Source organism: Lonchura striata, chromosome 1A, assembly GCF_050655825.1.
Source record: "Lonchura striata isolate lonStrDom1 chromosome 1A, ASM5065582v1, whole genome shotgun sequence".
NCBI lineage: Eukaryota > Metazoa > Chordata > Aves > Passeriformes > Estrildidae > Lonchura > Lonchura striata.
Genome location: NC_140741.1, coordinates 76,156,435 through 76,172,258, shown reverse-complemented (window position 1 = coordinate 76,172,258; position 15,824 = coordinate 76,156,435). Strand labels below are relative to the sequence as shown.

The window sequence follows — 15,824 nt, the reverse complement described above, 5'->3', positions numbered from 1 at the left end:
CTCCAGGGAAAGATAACCCTTGGGAGCTCCTGGAAGGACTCACCTCAGGTATTTGCTCAAGAGCCTTTCCTGCTGGAAAGGATTCCCAGGGAAATCCCACAGTATCCCATCATTTAAAGTATGGTGAGGCCCCATTTGGCTGCTCTTGGTTTTCACACAGTGAGGCTAAGATTGGACAGTGGGAGGTGTCCCTGCCATGGCTGGGGTGGCAGTGGATGGGGTTTGAGTCCCTTCCCACCCAACCCATTCCTTGATTCCATGACTCTCCAAGGAAAGGGACACGAGGTGTCCCCAGAGGCCCCAGATGTGCTCATCTGGGATATTCCCATTGCCAGGCTGTGTCCATCCTTCCTTCACTGGACACACTTGGGGAACTGGTTTTGTCCCATGGGTTTGTGGGGGAGGAAGATTTTCCATTTTCCACATTTTCCATTCCCCGCTGCTCAGCCCCTGCCAGGCTGGGAGGGGGCACAGCCGGGCAGTGACAATCTGGGGCACAATCTTCTGCTCTTTTCTCTTTTTATTATTTCTCCATTTCCTTTCCTCAACCCTCAAGTTCTGCTCACTTTTGTGCTGGGCTGGGAGGGATGGGAGGGAAGGGCCCCCCCAGTCCCCAGGAGAAAAGGGAAGACCCAAGCACAGCTGGAGCTCTGCTGGGGGGTGTTCCCAGCAAGGTGAGAGAAGCCCAGGTGAATCCCCAGGGAATTCAGCTGGCTCAGAACTCCCATGGTTTTCTCCCCCTCATTCCAGAGCTGCCTGAGGACTGCAGGGGCAGGTGGGAGAGTTTCGTGGAGGAGACGCTGACGGAGACGAACCGGAGAAACACGGTGGATTTGGTGAGTTGGTCACTCCAGTGCCTGCTGGGCTTCCCATAACAGATGAAAGGGGTTTTCCTGGTTTATTTTGCTGAATAACACTTCAAAGCAGAGTAGAAAGCATTTCCATAAGCATATTCCATAACAGTCCTTCAGCAGAGCTGATCCATGGTGCTGAGCTGGTCCCTGGGACTCCTCGGGGCAGCTCCTGCCTGGGCAGGAGTTTGGGCTTTGGTGGAACTGAAACACTGGAGCTTTTCCAGCCTTCCCTGGTTCCCTGACTGGTCTGTGCTTCCCCAGGTGAGCACCCACCACCTGCACTCCTCCAGCGAGGATGAGGACATTGAGAGTGCTTTTCCCAACGAGCTCACTCTCCAGCAGGTGAGTTGGGAACATCTTCACTATTCCCAGGAAACTCGCTGCTCCAGTTGCCTTTGGTCCATCCTTCTGTGGAGCAGCTTCCTGAACTCTGCTCCCAGTCCATGCTCAGCTCCTTTGGGCTTTCCCAGAGCAGTTCCATGGCCTGGGATCCACCTGGGAGCAGCGCAGGAGGCATCAGGCATGGGGGGAATCCCAGAGCTCTGTCACCCTGCTCTGGGAAGGGGTTGGAATGAGGATTTCACACACTTCTGTGTGAAAATTTTAATGCTTTCCTGGAGGAGCTGTTTCCATGCAGCTCCACTGACTGTTTCTGGAATGTCTCTGGACACCCTGCTGATGGATTTTTTGGCATCCCTTCCCAGGCCTTCTCCGAGTACCAGATCCAGCAGATGACAGCCAATTTCGTGGATCAGTTTGGCTTCAACGACGAGGAGTTTGCAGACCAGGATGACAACATCAAGTGAGTCTGGGGGTGTGTGGTGATGCCACCGAGCGAGTCTGGGGGTGATTGGCATTTCAGCCTCTTGGCATCTCATCCTCCCTCTGCTTCAGGTTTAGGAATGAGCCTTGTTAGCCCTCCTCAGGTTGTAAACAGCTCCTTGTTTTCCAGGAGCCCAGCCCGATCCCCAGAGCCAGGTGGAGAAGCAAGGAAAAGTATTCCTTCATTTCAAAGAGGGAAATAAAGCAGGCAATGGTTGTCCAGCCCTGGTCTGGAATGAGTTTAAAGGCAAAGCACGAGAGCAAACTCTGGGCAGTTGAACAGATCTTTCCAAGGAATTAAATCCTTACTGGGAGGAGCAGTGAAGGGACAGTGCTCTGATGGAATCCATGGAAAATGCAGCCCTTTTCCCCCTCCTGAGGGAGGGAGCAGGGATGATCAGGAGAGTGGCAGTTCAGGAAGACAGGAAAGGGGATTCAGTATTACACAACTTGCTGAATCCAGAGCTCCAGATTTGCTGCTTTTACAGAATTCCTTTAATCCCATTAAAGCTGCAGCTCATCCTCTCTCCTTAGAAATGTACCTGGCACTAGGATTATCCCAGTGGCCATGACAGCCCTGAAACTGGGACCAGTTACGGACAGAACAGTGCTCCAGGGGATCCCAGTGCTCCTGGGTTTGTCTCCATCCCAGGAATTCCTTGGGATCCAAGGCAGCACCTCTGCCCTTCCCATCCAGGGTTTTTCCTGAGCCTTAGAGATGTCAGAAACTTGATAAGGCCAAAAAGTTCCAGAATAGAATCAGAGTTGAATTGAACAGAAATTATTCCATTCTACGCATAATTTAAAAATAAAATAAAATAAAATAAATAGACTTTTCACTACTGGCAAATACAGCCCCATGTGAGTGAGGGGCAGGGAGGAGTTAAATCCCTGAGGAGCTGGTGTCTCATGCCCGGTGTAAAATGAACATGAAGCTGGAAAAAGTCTGTGCTTGGGATGCTATGGCTCTGTTTGTGATTGGAAGAGGAGAATGTTCTGCAAAACCTGGAATATTCTGGGAGTGGTGCTCCCTGCCAGCTGTTTCCAGCTGTTGTACGCTGGGCTGGAAGTGAACTGGAATATTTAGGGAGTATTAGTCACGTGTCAGTGTCTGTGGGATTGCAGGAGTACTGAACTGGAGACTCTTTCAAAGAAAATAACACTGGAGGAGCTACAGATCCAGGGAGTGAATTCTTCCTGGATCCAGACTCTTGGAATTGGGAATTTCTGGGCCTGCAGCACCCTCTGCTGTTCCCACGAGGGGCTCCCCTGGCTTGGACTGGGAATTGGGTCATCCTGTGATACTCACATCCTGGGATATTCACAGAACAGCCACACCTCTGCCTTTGAGCCACTCCCACATTGAGATTCACAGAATCCCAAAATCCCTGAGGCTGGAAAAGCCCTCCCAGCCCATCCAGTCCAAGCTGTGCCCAATGCCCACCTTGTCCCCAGCCCAGAGCCCTGAGTGCCACCTCCAGGAATTCCTTGGACCCCTCGAGGGAATGGGAGCTCCAAACCCCCCTGGGCAGCCCCAGCCAAGGCCTGACCCCTTTCCATGGGGAAATTCCTGCTGGTTCCCCCCTGAGGCGCTTCCCTCCCTCCCTGCAGCGCTCCCTTCGACCGCATCGCCGAGATCAACTTCAACATCGACGCTGACGACGACAGCGTGAGTGGGGACGGGGCTGGGGCTGCAGTAAAGGTGCTTCTGGAAAGGTGCTGCTGGCATTCTGAGAGAACAAAGGTTTGGGGGGCTTTTAGCAGCTCAGGGGGGCCTGAGAGAGCCAGGCACTGCTCGGCCCCTCAGGGGCTTCTCCCAGGAAATGTTCCCTCTGAGACAGCACCCCGCATGGAGGGAATCATCCTCCCTCCCTGCAGTGCCAGTTCCTAGAATCAGGGAATCCTGGGATGGCTGGGTGGGAAGGGACCCCAGAGCCCCTCCAGTGCCACCCCTGCCAGGGCAGGGACACTTCCCACTGTCCCAGGCTGCTCCAGTGTCCAGCCTGGCCTTGGGCACTGCCAGGGATCCAGGGGCAGCCCCAGCTGCTCTGGCAATCCCAGCCCAGCCAGGAATTCCTCATTCCCAATCTCCCATCCCTGGCTGCCCTCTGGCAGTGGGAGCCATTCCCTGGGTCCTGTCCCTCCATCCCTTGTCCCCAGTCCCTCTGCAGCTCTCCTGGAGCCCCTTCAGGCCCTGCCAGGGCTCTGAGCTCTCCCTGGATTCCTCTCCTATCCAGGTGAGCCCCCCCAGCTCTCCCAGCCTTAGATCATCTTTCTAGACACAGATTAGGGAAGCATAGGCAGAGATGGATTTCTCATGGATCTGAACATTGCCAGGCTGTTCCTGGCCTTTCCTGGTTTACTGTCCCCAAGCAGCAGCTGGTGGTTGATCCCAGGTTGGATTTGGTCAGCCCTGAGACAGGCTTAGAGCAGTGTCTCCAGAGCCCCTCTGGAATGTGATTTCCCTTTGGTCCTGCAGCCCAACGCCTCCCTGTTCGAGGCCTGCTGCAACGAGCGCATCCAGCAGTTCGACGACAACGAGGAGGAGGAGGATATCTGGGAGGAGAAGGACATCTCCTACGCAACGCAGGTCAAGTCCAGGACACGGTAAGGGGAAAGCAGAACCCTGATTTTTCCCTGCTGCAGGGAATCTGCACATTGCAGTCCAGGCCAGGAAGAATTCCCTGGGTTTTGTGTCATTCTGGGGCTGTGAGGTTTTATCTGACACAACCCCGAACACTTTCCCTGCCACTTGTGCTGGGGTTTCTCCTCAGCTGGAGACGGATCCAGTTCAAGGGAATTCATTAACAATGGGAGCACCTAATTAGAGTCTTCCATCAAACACATTAAAACCCCCCACCCTTAGTGTGAAACACTTGGAATTTGCTCCTTCCCTCGTCCTTGGAGAGAAGGAGGAGGAGGTGAGACTGAGGGGAGTGGGCAGAACATTTTTTCTCAGAACATTCAAATCAGGAAAGTGAGAACAAGAGGCCTCCCAGGGGCATCTCGGCTTTGAAATAATTTTTCATCCCTTTGACAGAGCCACTCATTAAAATAAAGTTATTTCCATAATTCCCAATCTGAACTATGATCAAAGGAAACAGGGAAAACATCCAAGACCTCCGCCAAGCATCTACGGCCTCAGGTCCTGTCTGGGCACAGGGTGGGCTCCACACCAGTGTCCGTCCCCTCGCTGGGCACTGGTTTGTGTGGTGTCCCAGCCCTGGCTCTGGCCTGCACCTCCAGGGAATGCTGCCACCAAAGCCCGTGGGAATCTGGGGGAATCTCTCTGAGCACCCACGATTGCCCTGAGCAGCTGGGGGGAATACAGTGGGGGAAACAACCCTGGAAAAGGCTCTGGGCTGTTTCCCCAGGGCCAGGGAGAAGGAGCTGAGGGGTCTGGGCATGGCTCATTGCCAGTTCCTGTTCAGGTTTGGAGCCTCGCAGACGTCGGAGAGCTCCAAGAGTGACCTGGAGAACGGGGACCACGACGGCAGCGTGGACTCAGAGGAGGAGGAGGAGCGGCCGCCCCCCTCCCCACACAAGGGCAGCACCCCGGAGCAGAAGGACTCGGACTCCTGCCAAGGTACCAGGACTGGGAGCACATCCCTGGGTCTGCAGGGACCACTGCAGCACCCACACACTGCCAGCTGCCCCGGACAGCCCCCAGTTCCTCCTGGCCAGGGGGAACGGGAATGTCAGGGCTCACTTTGTGCCTCTGGAGTCTCTGGGAGCTGCAGCCCTGCCCCAGAGCAGCCCTTGTGTCAGGCAGCCCCACAGGGAGAATCCCAGGGAAAGGGTGCCTGCCGTGGCAGGGCTTGGAATGAGAGGAGCTTTAAGGTCCCCTTGCACCCAAGCCATTCCATGGTTCTGTGTTCCCTGAGTCCCAGCTCCTTCAGTGCAAATCCCAGTCAAGGCAGCAGTGCAGGGACGTGACCCCAACTCCTCCGTGCCAGGACAGGAGTTGTGTGCCCACCTTTGCCAGGTGTCTCCACACCCCCATCCCTGCCCGTTCTCCTGCTTTTCCAGCTGTGCTTTGCTGGCTGCAAACCCATCCCTACAGTGACTGGAGAAGTGCAGAGGGACAGGCTTTTCCTGGATTGCCAGGAATGGTTTGGGTGGGAAGGGACCCCAGAGCCCCTCCAGTGCCACCCTGCCATGGCAGGGACACCTCCCACTGCCCCAGGCTGCTCCAGCCCCAGTGTCCAGCCTGGCCTTGGGCATTCCAGGGATCCAGGGGCAGCCCCAGCTGCTCTGGCAATTCCAGCCCAGTTCCTGCTCACCCTCCCAGCCAGGAATTCTTCCCAAGATCCCATTAAACCTGGAGCTGGAAGCCATTCCCTGTGTCCTGTCCCTCCAGGCCCCTGTAAATTGTCTTTTTCCATCTTGTCTGCTCCTTTCAGGGATTTTAACAACTCTGTGTAAATGGCACCGTGGGAATGCTGGACGCACACATGGTGTTGTCAGCAGAACAGCTCCAAGGGACAAAACATTTTCCCAACCATCCATTTTCCCAAGAACTTTTTGAGTTCTAAACCATTTTTTTCTCTGGGTGCTGCCTTTGTGTTGTCACTGTGAGCACCAGCCAGGGTTATCCCAGGATCCTGCTCTCTGCACCCCTTTGGAAGTGCCAGGTCATTCCAGTCCATTGGGAAGAACCAGTATGAATCTCCCAGTCCCAGTGGGCTGTGTGTGCCAGCCCAGTCACCCTCAGGAGACTCAGCTGGAATTTGGGATTAGTTTTGGGGAGGCAGCCTTGAGGCAAGCAGCTCTCCTGCCTGGTTCTGTTCCTGCAGAGCTCTGCAATCCTCCCTCTTCCCTGGGAAAAGCTAAGGAAAAATGCTATTCCAAAAGTGGGAATTGTAGGACTGGAAGTAGGAAGTGAGACCAGAAGTGGAAGGAGGTTCTGGAGGGGGAATTGTCCAGGACTGTAAAAAAAGCAATGGGTGATTTTTAGGATCTTAAATATTGGAATGCATTGATCAGTTTTTTACCTAAAACCCACCCATTGGAGATGGAGATGGGAGCTTCTGGCAGGGAACTGAGGGACTTGGAGCTGGGAATCACTGACCTGGGGGATGAAGCTACCCACGGTGTCGTTTGTCTCCATGGATGCCTCTCCTGGGGATAAACATCCAGAGAGGAATTTCCATGGGACACGGGTGGGTGTGGAAGGGGAGCCCTGGCACGGCCCTGGGATGGGTTGGTCTGGCCCTGGGATCCCAGGTGTGTCCCTGGGCGGGGTTGCTGTGTCCCTGGGATCCCAGGTGTGTCCCTGGGCAGGGTTGCTGTGTCCCTGGGATGTCCCTGGGCAGGGTTGCTGTGTCCCTGGGATGTCCCTGGGATCCCAGGTGTGTCCCTGGGCGGGGTTGCTGTGTCACTGGGATGTCCCTGGGTGGGGTTGCTGTGTCCCTGGGATGTCCCTGGGATCCCAGGTGTGTCCCTGGGCAGGGTTGCTGTGTCCCTGGGATGTCCCTGGGCAGGGTTGCTGTGTCCCTGGGATGTCCCTGGGCAGGGTTGCTGTGTCACTGGGGTGTCCCTGGGCAGGGTTGCTGTGTCCCTGGGATGTCCCTGGGATCCCAGATGTGTCCCTGGGCTGGGTTACTGTGTCACTGGGATGTCCCTGGGTGGGGTTGCTGTGTCCCTGGGATCCCAGGTGTGTCCCTGGGCGGGGTTGCTGTGTCCCTGGGATGTCCCTGGGATCCCTGGGATGTCCCTGGGCAGGGTTACTGTGTCTGTGGGATGTCCCTGGGCTAGGTTGCTGTGTCCCTGGGATGTCCCTGGGATCCCAGGTGTGTCCCTGAGCAGGGTGCTGTGTCCCCAGGATCCCAGGTGTGTCTCTGGGTGGGGTTGCTGTGTCCCTGGGCAGGGTTGCTGTGTCCCTGGGATGTCCCTGGGATCCCAGGTGTGTCCCTGGGCAGGGTTGCTGTGTCCCTGGGCTGGGTTACTGTGTCACTGGGATGTCCCTGGGCTGGGTTACTGTGTCCCTGGGATGTCCCTGGGATCCCTGGGATGTCTCTGGGCAGGGTTGCTGTGTCCCTGGGATGCCCCTGGGTGGGGTTGCTGTGTCTGTGGGATCCCTGGGATGTCCCTGGGCAGGGTTACTGTGTCTGTGGGATCCCTGGGATGTCCCTGGGGTGCTCCTGCCGGCTGAGGCTGGGCTGGCACCCAGGCTCTGGTGTCCCTAGGGGCTGGCTGGACGGCCGTGTTCGAGCCCACGGGCCCCACGCCGCCCGTGGCCATGGACGTGGGCTCCAGCGTGTGGGACTCGGCCGCCCCGCCGAGCAGCGCCCCGGAGGAGAAGGGCTGGGCCAAGTTCACAGACTTCCAGCCTTTCTGCTGGTAAGAGCCACGGAATTCCAGCACCTTGGGACTTGGGAACGGGGGAGTATTTGGGATGCATGCTGATGGAATGTCTGGCTGTAATCCTTTCTTCTTCCCCTTCCCATCATTTCCCTTTTACTCTTTAATGCTGTCTGATGATCCTGGACCAGGGCTCCTTTGTGCTTCCTGCTGCTTCCCAGTGCTCCTGACTGGGGTGGGACACAGCCCCTCTTTCTGTGGCCTCAGTGGGGTACAAAACCAGTAGATAGGGTGTAGAGAAACTCAGAACAGTGATGGGAAAGGCCGGTGACTGCTCCTGGGGTTTTGGGAGGCTCTGGGATGATCCTGGCTCCTTGCTCAGGGCTCTTCCCTCCCCAGCTCCGAGTCCAGCCCTCGCTGCAGCTCCCCCATGGACACCGAGAGCGGCGGCACCGACAGGACCCCGGCGCAGGGCCAGGACAAGAACTGTGAGTGACACAGGGCCACACGGGGGGCTCTCAGCTCCTGGCAGCTCTGCATGGAGCACCTGGGGCAGGAGAAAGGTCCCTGCAGGGCCCCTGCCCTGAGCGTTCCCTGTGGGATCAGTGAGTGAGGCAAAGGCAGAAGTCCCGAGCGTTTGCTGGGACAGTGTCAGCAGGGAAGGGATGGATCTGCAATAAGTTGGAGCTGACATCACAGGGACACTTCATTTATCCCTGGAAGTGTCCCAGACCAGGCTGAATGGGGCTGGGAGCACTCTGGGACGTGGAAGTGTTCTCCATCCATGGTGGCATGGGGTGGGCTTTGAGATCCTTCCCACCCGCCCCATCCCATGATTCCCAGACCCTCCTCAGTGGCTGCAGGCCCCGTTCGGCCCCTCGGGCCGTTCCAGGGAGCTTTCCCAAGGTTCCAGTGTGGGCTGTTCCTCCCCCAGCCAGCGCTGCTGCCTCTCCCTGCGTGTGGAACGCGTGCGGGACGCGGAAGGCGCCACTGGTGGCCTTGGACAGCAGCTCCTCGGGCAGCTCCGAGAGCGACGACGACGATGACGACAAGGCCAAGGCTGGCACGGAATCCACGGCCACGACACAGGAGCCCAGCAAGGACAGGGCAGCTCCCTCCAGGTGGGAAGGGATCTCCGTGGGCTGGGATGGCCCCTGGGATGGCCCCGCGTGGTTCCAGGGTCCCCTCAGTGGGCTCCGTGTCCCAGTGTCCCCTGGGAACAGGTCCTGCCCTGGCATGGCATGGGGGGGGCTGAGGGACATTACAGCACATGGTATTCCCTGATATTTAGCACAGTTATTCCAAGGAAGGGTTGGGGCACCTTTGGGCACTCCAGTGTCACAGGAACATCTCTGTGCTCATCCTTTGGGCACTCCAGTGTCACAGGAGCATCTCTGTCCTTTGGGCACTCCAGTGTCACAGGAACATCTCTGTTCCCGTCCTTTGGGCACTCCAGTGTCACAGGAACATCTCTGTCCTCGTCCTTTGAGCACTCCAGTGTCACAGGAGCATCTCTGTGCCCGTCCTTTGGGCACTCCAGTGTCACAGGAGCATCTCTGTGCTTTGGGCACTCCAGTGTCACAGGAACATCTCTGTTCCCGTCCTTTGGGCACTCCAGTGTCACAGGAACATCTCTGTCCTTTGGGCACTCCAGTGTCACAGGAACATCTCTGTGCTTTGGGCACTCCAGTGTCACAGGAACATCTCTGTTCCCGTCCTTTGGGCACTCCAGTGTCACAGGAACATCTCTGTCCTTTGGGCACTCCAGTGTCACAGGAACATCTCTGTCCATGATCTGGGATCCAAGCCAGGGCAGGATCTGGGTGGGATCACTGGAAAAGCAACGTAAAGGCTCCCATGGGATTCTCCTGCAGCCATGGTGGGGAGGTTTAACCCACTCAGGTTCTTGTTTTCCCCTCAGTGTCAAAGCCAATCAATGATAAAAGCACCAGGAAAGGCTGGAGCAGATCCAGGGAATGGGCAGGCTTGTAGGAATTGGATCCTCAATCCAGCCTGCTCCAAGCATGGGGGATGAGCTGCTGCCCAGCCCAGTCAGAACCTGCTGCATCCACAGAGATTTTACCCAGTTCTACGATTCTGAGGTTTTCCTCATACTCTTCCATGGATGTCCTTGTGTTTTTTACCGGAGTCCCTGGGTTGTGCACCTGACTCAGGATCAGGAGTTTCCCTTCAGCAATGGTTGCTGACAGTTTGGGGTCATCCCTGGGTGTGCTCAGCCAGCAGCAGCTCCTGGGGGCCCGGGGAGCTGGGAAACCACTGGGATTGCAGAATTCCCTGGAATTAGGGCAGGAGTTATCACAGGGTCTCTTAGGTTGGAAGCAGCTCAATCTGAGAAATGCATTAATTCTGATAATTGCATTAATTCTGATAAATGCATTTAATTTTGATATATGCATTAATTCTGATAAACGCAGTTCATTTTGATAAATGCATTAATTTTGATAAATACATTAATTTTTAAAGACAGTTAATTTTGATCCATTTCAGTGTGATAAATCCATTAGTTCTGATAAATGCATTAATTCTGGTAAATGCACGCTGTGTGCCTGGGCATGGCCTGGCTGTGGCCTGGTGGGAAGCAGAGGGTGAGGGAAGGTGCAGCAGTTCCAGCTGTGCTGCAGCAGCCTCTCCTTCTCTTGGACTGTGTGGAGTTGGATCCCCTGGATCTGATCCAAGCTGTGCTCCAGGTGCTTTTCCTCCCCTGGACCGTGGTGTGGCACAGCAGGACCTTGCCTGGGGCTGGTTCCCAGTGGGATCAGGAAATGTCCTGCGCTGGATTCACAGGGTCGTTGGTCCAACTGCCCAGGACAGCCCAACAATCCCAGTGTTGTCCAGACATTCCTGGGGCTCTGGGGCCGTGCCCGTTCCCTGGGGAGCTGCTCCAGTGCCCAACACCCTCTGGAGAAGGAGCCTTTGCTGATATCCCACCTAAGCCCAGCCCAGCTCCAGCTGTTCCTGTTCTTGTGTCCATCCTCTCTGAGGTGTTCTCACCTCTTCCCTGCTTTCCTGGCAGGACAGCAGTGTTTGTTCTGGGCTGGCACATTGGGAATGTTTTCCTCTCCAGACAAGTGTCTGTCCCACACTCCCTAGGGATAAAGCTTCCTGAACCTGCCTGCCTTTGCCTGCCTGCCCTTCTCCAGAGCTGGTTCCATTGTGGCAAAGAGAGGAAATCCTGGAGCACCCCCAGCCTTCCCTGACAGGTGTCTGTGGCTCTCCACAGCTGTGTCCATGGCCAGAGATCCCAGGGGAAGCAGTGGGAAGACGGGTAATGCCACAGCTGGGACTGGAGCTGCTCCAGGCCTGGGCTCCCAGTGGGAATCACCACCCAGAGCCCTCCCAGTGTCCTCAGCTCTCCCAAACCATTCTGCCTGCAGTGAGAATATCCATTCCTTACCACATTCCTTAATGATTCCAGGGAAATCAGGAACATTTTGGAGTCACTCTGTGGGTTATGACTCCCTCCAAGCACTTCCCCAAAACCCCGTTCCTGTTGCTGTAGGAACAGGTTTTCCATCTCCTTGTGCCCCTGGAATACTGGAATCCACACAGAGATCTCCAGTTCTCCTTGGAGCTGCTCAGAGACTCAGGGTTTTCCTTCCACTTGTCCCTGGCATCCACATGGAGGTCTTTTATCCTTGGAGCTGCCCAAGGCCTCTGTGGATTCCATGGAGAACCAGATGTTGCAGCCCAGCAAATCCTTCAGATGTTCCCCCCTCTGTGAGCCCCATCCCAGCTGCCCAGGGGGATCCTTAGGGAGATGCAGCTCAGGAATTGCTCTCAGCTTCCCAGTTTGGATCCCACTGCCCAGGGAGGTTTGGGATCCCATCCCTCCAGGAGTTTCCAGGGGACAACAGGACATCCCACAGAAACTCCTTGTTTGGGTTGTGTCACCCCTGGGTCTGGCCCTGTACGTCCAGCTGGGATTTTCCAGGAGCCTGGGGAAGGCAGAGAATGCTCAGGTAACTCTGGGATCCTCCTGCCCTGGAAACTTCAGGGATTGGGCTTCAGAAGTTTCTCTGAGCCATGGAAATAGCGAGCTCCATTTTTTTGTGTGGGAAGTGGTTTTCCAGCGATGCTCCTGGGAACACAGCTCCATCCTTGTGTCTCTCCAAGGTGTATTTTGGTACCTCTGAGGAGCTTGTGAGCCCTGGAGGAAAGGGAATGTTTAAATCTCATTGTTCCTCATTTTTATGTTTTTTTTTCAAGAGAAGTGCTCCAGAAATAGAACCTCAGTCTCCAGTCTCCATCACATGTTCAATTATCCAGCTGGGATTATTTTATTCCATAAACTCCCCCGGAGCTGGTGACAGGATTCCAGTTCAGCCATCTCCAGCTTCCCTCCCTTTTGGTGGAGGTTTGCTCTGGGAGACAGGGAGAAAGAATTGTTCTGGATGGAAACTGGGAAAAAAATAGTTCCTGGGGTAGCTCATCCTCTGCCTTGGAAGCCAAAAAATGGGATGTGCACAGAAATCCCTTCTCCAGCTGGAAATATGTGTGGGTTTATTCCAAACAAGAGACTGGGAGGGTTTGTTCCTGCAGTTCTCCTTTTCCAGTATTTGAGCTTTGGTTGTTGGTGCCTCACTGGGGGCGTGGTACCTCTGTGGTCCCTGGAGCACCTTCAGCATGTTTGGATTCTGGACATCCAATCCCTGGAGTTTTTCCTCCATGGTACTGTAGGATCTGCCCCTAAATGCAGGATTTTCTGGGTGCCCCAGAAGCCTGAGGAGCCCCTTGGGCAGAGCCTGTGGAGCAGAGCAGTGTCTGTGTCCGTGCCCAAGCAGAGCAGGCTGTTCCCTCCCAGCAATGTGGGAATGGTTCTCTGGGAGCTCTCCGAGTGCATTTGCAGCAGGAGGTGGGAATGCCTCCCTCAGGAGCTGCTCTGCTGTGTCCTGTTGGGTTTGGGACCCAGAGCCTGCAGGATGTGCCCGCTGATTTCAATCCCAGCTCAATCCCAATCTCCTTCCTGACGGGTCTTTGGCCTTTGTGAGGAGAGCAGGAGTGAGTCTGCTTTTCCCATGGGCTGAGTTCCATTATCCTGTCCCTGCCCTGTCCTGCAGTGGCTCCAAGGGAAAGGCTCTGGAGACGCTTCCCGTGGCCGACTCCGGGACGGCCGCTGCCCCCCGCGCCCGGAGCAGCGCGGCCACGCACACGGACGGGCACCAGAGAGCGGCCACTGCTGTCACAACTGCCACAGAAACGGCCACGAGAGACAGGTGAGGGCACAGTCCTGGCATGGCTGGGTGGGAAGGGACCCCAGAGCCCCTCCAGGGCCACCCCTGTCCTGGCAGGGACACCTCCCACTGTCCCAGGCTGCTCCAGCCCCAGTGTCCAGCCTGGCCCTGGGCACTGCCAGGGATCCAGGGGCAGCCCCAGCTGCTCTGGCAATCCCAGCCCAGCCAGGAATTCCTCATTCCCAAATCCCATCCATGGCTGCCCTCTGGCAGTGGGAGCCATTCCCTGGGTCCTGTCCCTCCCTCCTTGTCCCCAGTCCCTCTGCAGCTCTCCTGGAGCCCCTCCTGGCCCTGCCAGGGCTCTGAGCTCTCCCTGGCTGAGCATTCCTAACTCTCAGCCTGCCCTCACAGCAGGGATGCTCCATCCCTCCGATCTCCTTGAATGGGGCAGGAACCACACAGTTGTTAGGTCTGCTCCCACCCAGGCCGTTCCCTGATTCCACGCTGATTTTCCCTGTAACATTCCGTGCGGCACCGGGGGAGTTTCTCCATAGGGAGCGGAGAACACTTCACTGGGCAGCAAAACACAGCCAGAGGGAGGGGCTGAGGTCCCAGCAGGAGGGATGAGGGAAGCTTTGGGAGCTTTCCCGGCGTGTCCCACATCCCTAAGGCTGCTCCCCGGTGTCCCTGCAGGAGTGTCGAGGCCTTGCCCTGCGCTGAAGCCACGTTGAACGGCCCCGCTTGATGCCGCCGCCGCCCCGGGACGTGTGTGAGCCAGGCCAGGCTGCTCCCTGGTGATGCAATTTGTCAATTCTTTTTTTTTTTTTTTTTTTTTTTTCATTTTAATTTTATTTTTTAATAAATGCTGCATTGATGAGAGCGAGCTGGCGTTCAGGACCAGACACGCAGATCCAACAGCACCGATCCGTTCGGAAAGACACTCGGCATTGTCGAAATGTAGCATTGAGTTCAGTCCTCACGGGAATGACGGGCTCTTCCCAAGCCTTCTGCCTGATTTGAGTTGTCCCCTTCCCCGTGCCCCTGGTTTTTGTTTTGGATTTGGGGTTCAGTGCTGTTTTCCCAGTGTTATTGCACACAGTATTCAGCTTCTCTTGGGAAGGTAGCAGGTCCAGCGGCGGCCGGGGCCAGCGCACAAATCCCGCAGCCGTGTGACCAAAGTTCCTGATGGAGCTGTCCTCGGGCAGCCTTTGCACCGCTTTGTAGAGCAATAAAGCCTTACCAGAAACATTTCACAGGAGAGCAGGAATGCCAACACTTCCGTGGGGGAGCAGGGAGGGCTTGCACTGGGCCGGCAGGGCCGAGGCCGGGGCTGTCCCAGCAGCGACGCTGAGGCCCCGCTCTCCAGGGATGTCCCTGCATTCCAGCACTGCTCGGCTCTCCGTGGACACGTGCTGGATCAGGGCAGGCTCTGGGCTGGGCCGAGGTGGCCTCTCCTGCTGATGTCCGTGTTGGCCGCAGGGGACCCCGCCCACGAGGAGGTGACCAGGGGTTTGCTGGCTCTTTGGAGACTGGATTAATGTATTTGCAAATGATGATGGAAATCCTTTTTCTGTTTGTTTTGTTCTGTTTTTAAAGTTTTTAATGGATGCAGGAACAGCAACACTTTTGCACTTTGTACCTGGTGATGACAGCGTTGGGGAGGGCATGGGAGAGCTCTGGGGGGACGTCCGGATCCCTCGGGGAGGACGGGAGAGCAGGGCCAGGTGAGGGGAGCACCTGGAGCTGGGATGTGGGATGTGGGATGTGGGATGTGGGATGTGCCCAGGCTGCAGACCCGCTCCCGGGAATGCCGTGCTGCTGCCGGGCTCTGAGCTCGCTGCCAGCCCGGCCTGGGGGCACGGGAGGGGCACTGGGAGGGTTGGGCCACCCGGGGCAGCTGAGCTGGAACCCCCTGGCATGTTTAATCCTGAAAAATCCTCCCTTTGGAGTAAAGCTGGAGTTTGGCACGCAGGGAGCCAGGCTCCTGCTTTGGGATGCCTCCCTGAGGGTGGGAAGGAGCTCCCATTCCCAGCAGGGCAGCCTGGCTGCCCGGAAATCCCTTCCTGGTGTCTGCTGCTGGGATGTCCTTAGGTGGGCTGGGAGGGCACTGAGGGCACGAGGTGTTCCCACGGTGGGGCTGCTCTGCCGGGCCGGCGGCGCCGTTCCCAGCTGGGAAGAGGGATGGATCCCGGGAGCTGGGATCCTGGAGCCTGCTGCGGCTCCGGGCCGCTCGTGTGCTGCTGGCAGGGCAGGGCTGCCCCCAGCCCCACGTCCTTGGGAATCAGGTGGTGCAGGGCTCTCATTCTGGAAGTTTCCACTCGCTGCGTGTAATTTAAAATTTGTAATTTAAAGTTAATTGCACTGGGAGGGAAAAATATCTCGCTTTGTGCTTTGCTTCCCCCGCTTGGTGTTCAGGGATCAATCCCACTCCAGCCAGGACTCTCAGGCAGGATCAGGGGCTTTGAGGTCCTGCCTGGGGACACATTAAAGTCTTAATTTTCCAAGGATTGGTGCTAGAGTTCTGCCGGACATCGGTTTCCCCTCGGGCATTCTGGGGGTGCCAGAGCTGATTCCGTGGAAGCGGAAGGATCCGTGTGCTGGTACAGCCTGGCTGGATCCCGGGGGTGCCAGGGCGCTCTGCCTGCCCCAGGGG

The 15,824-nt window shown here is 56.6% G+C and overlaps 1 protein-coding gene across 5 annotated transcripts in view; it reads left to right on the top strand.

The window, feature by feature from the left end:
• PPP6R2 (protein phosphatase 6 regulatory subunit 2) overlaps nt 1–14,792 on the top strand; it is a 67,131-nt gene extending 52,339 nt beyond the window's left edge. For all 5 annotated transcript variants that reach the window (XM_021546362.4, XM_021546364.4, XM_085569463.1 and 2 more), the window contains 11 exons: nt 751–836; nt 1,116–1,196; nt 1,559–1,656; nt 3,288–3,345; nt 4,156–4,283; nt 5,108–5,262; nt 7,865–8,018; nt 8,379–8,467; nt 8,914–9,100; nt 13,058–13,213; nt 13,865–14,792. In XM_021546362.4, the coding sequence (XP_021402037.3) occupies nt 751–836; nt 1,116–1,196; nt 1,559–1,656; nt 3,288–3,345; nt 4,156–4,283; nt 5,108–5,262; nt 7,865–8,018; nt 8,379–8,467; nt 8,914–9,100; nt 13,058–13,213; nt 13,865–13,916 (1,244 nt within the window). In that variant the 3' untranslated portion in view covers nt 13,917–14,792. The remainder of the gene's footprint in view (nt 1–750; nt 837–1,115; nt 1,197–1,558; nt 1,657–3,287; nt 3,346–4,155; nt 4,284–5,107; nt 5,263–7,864; nt 8,019–8,378; nt 8,468–8,913; nt 9,101–13,057; nt 13,214–13,864) is intronic.
• The last annotated feature ends 1,032 nt before the right edge of the window (nt 14,793–15,824 follow it).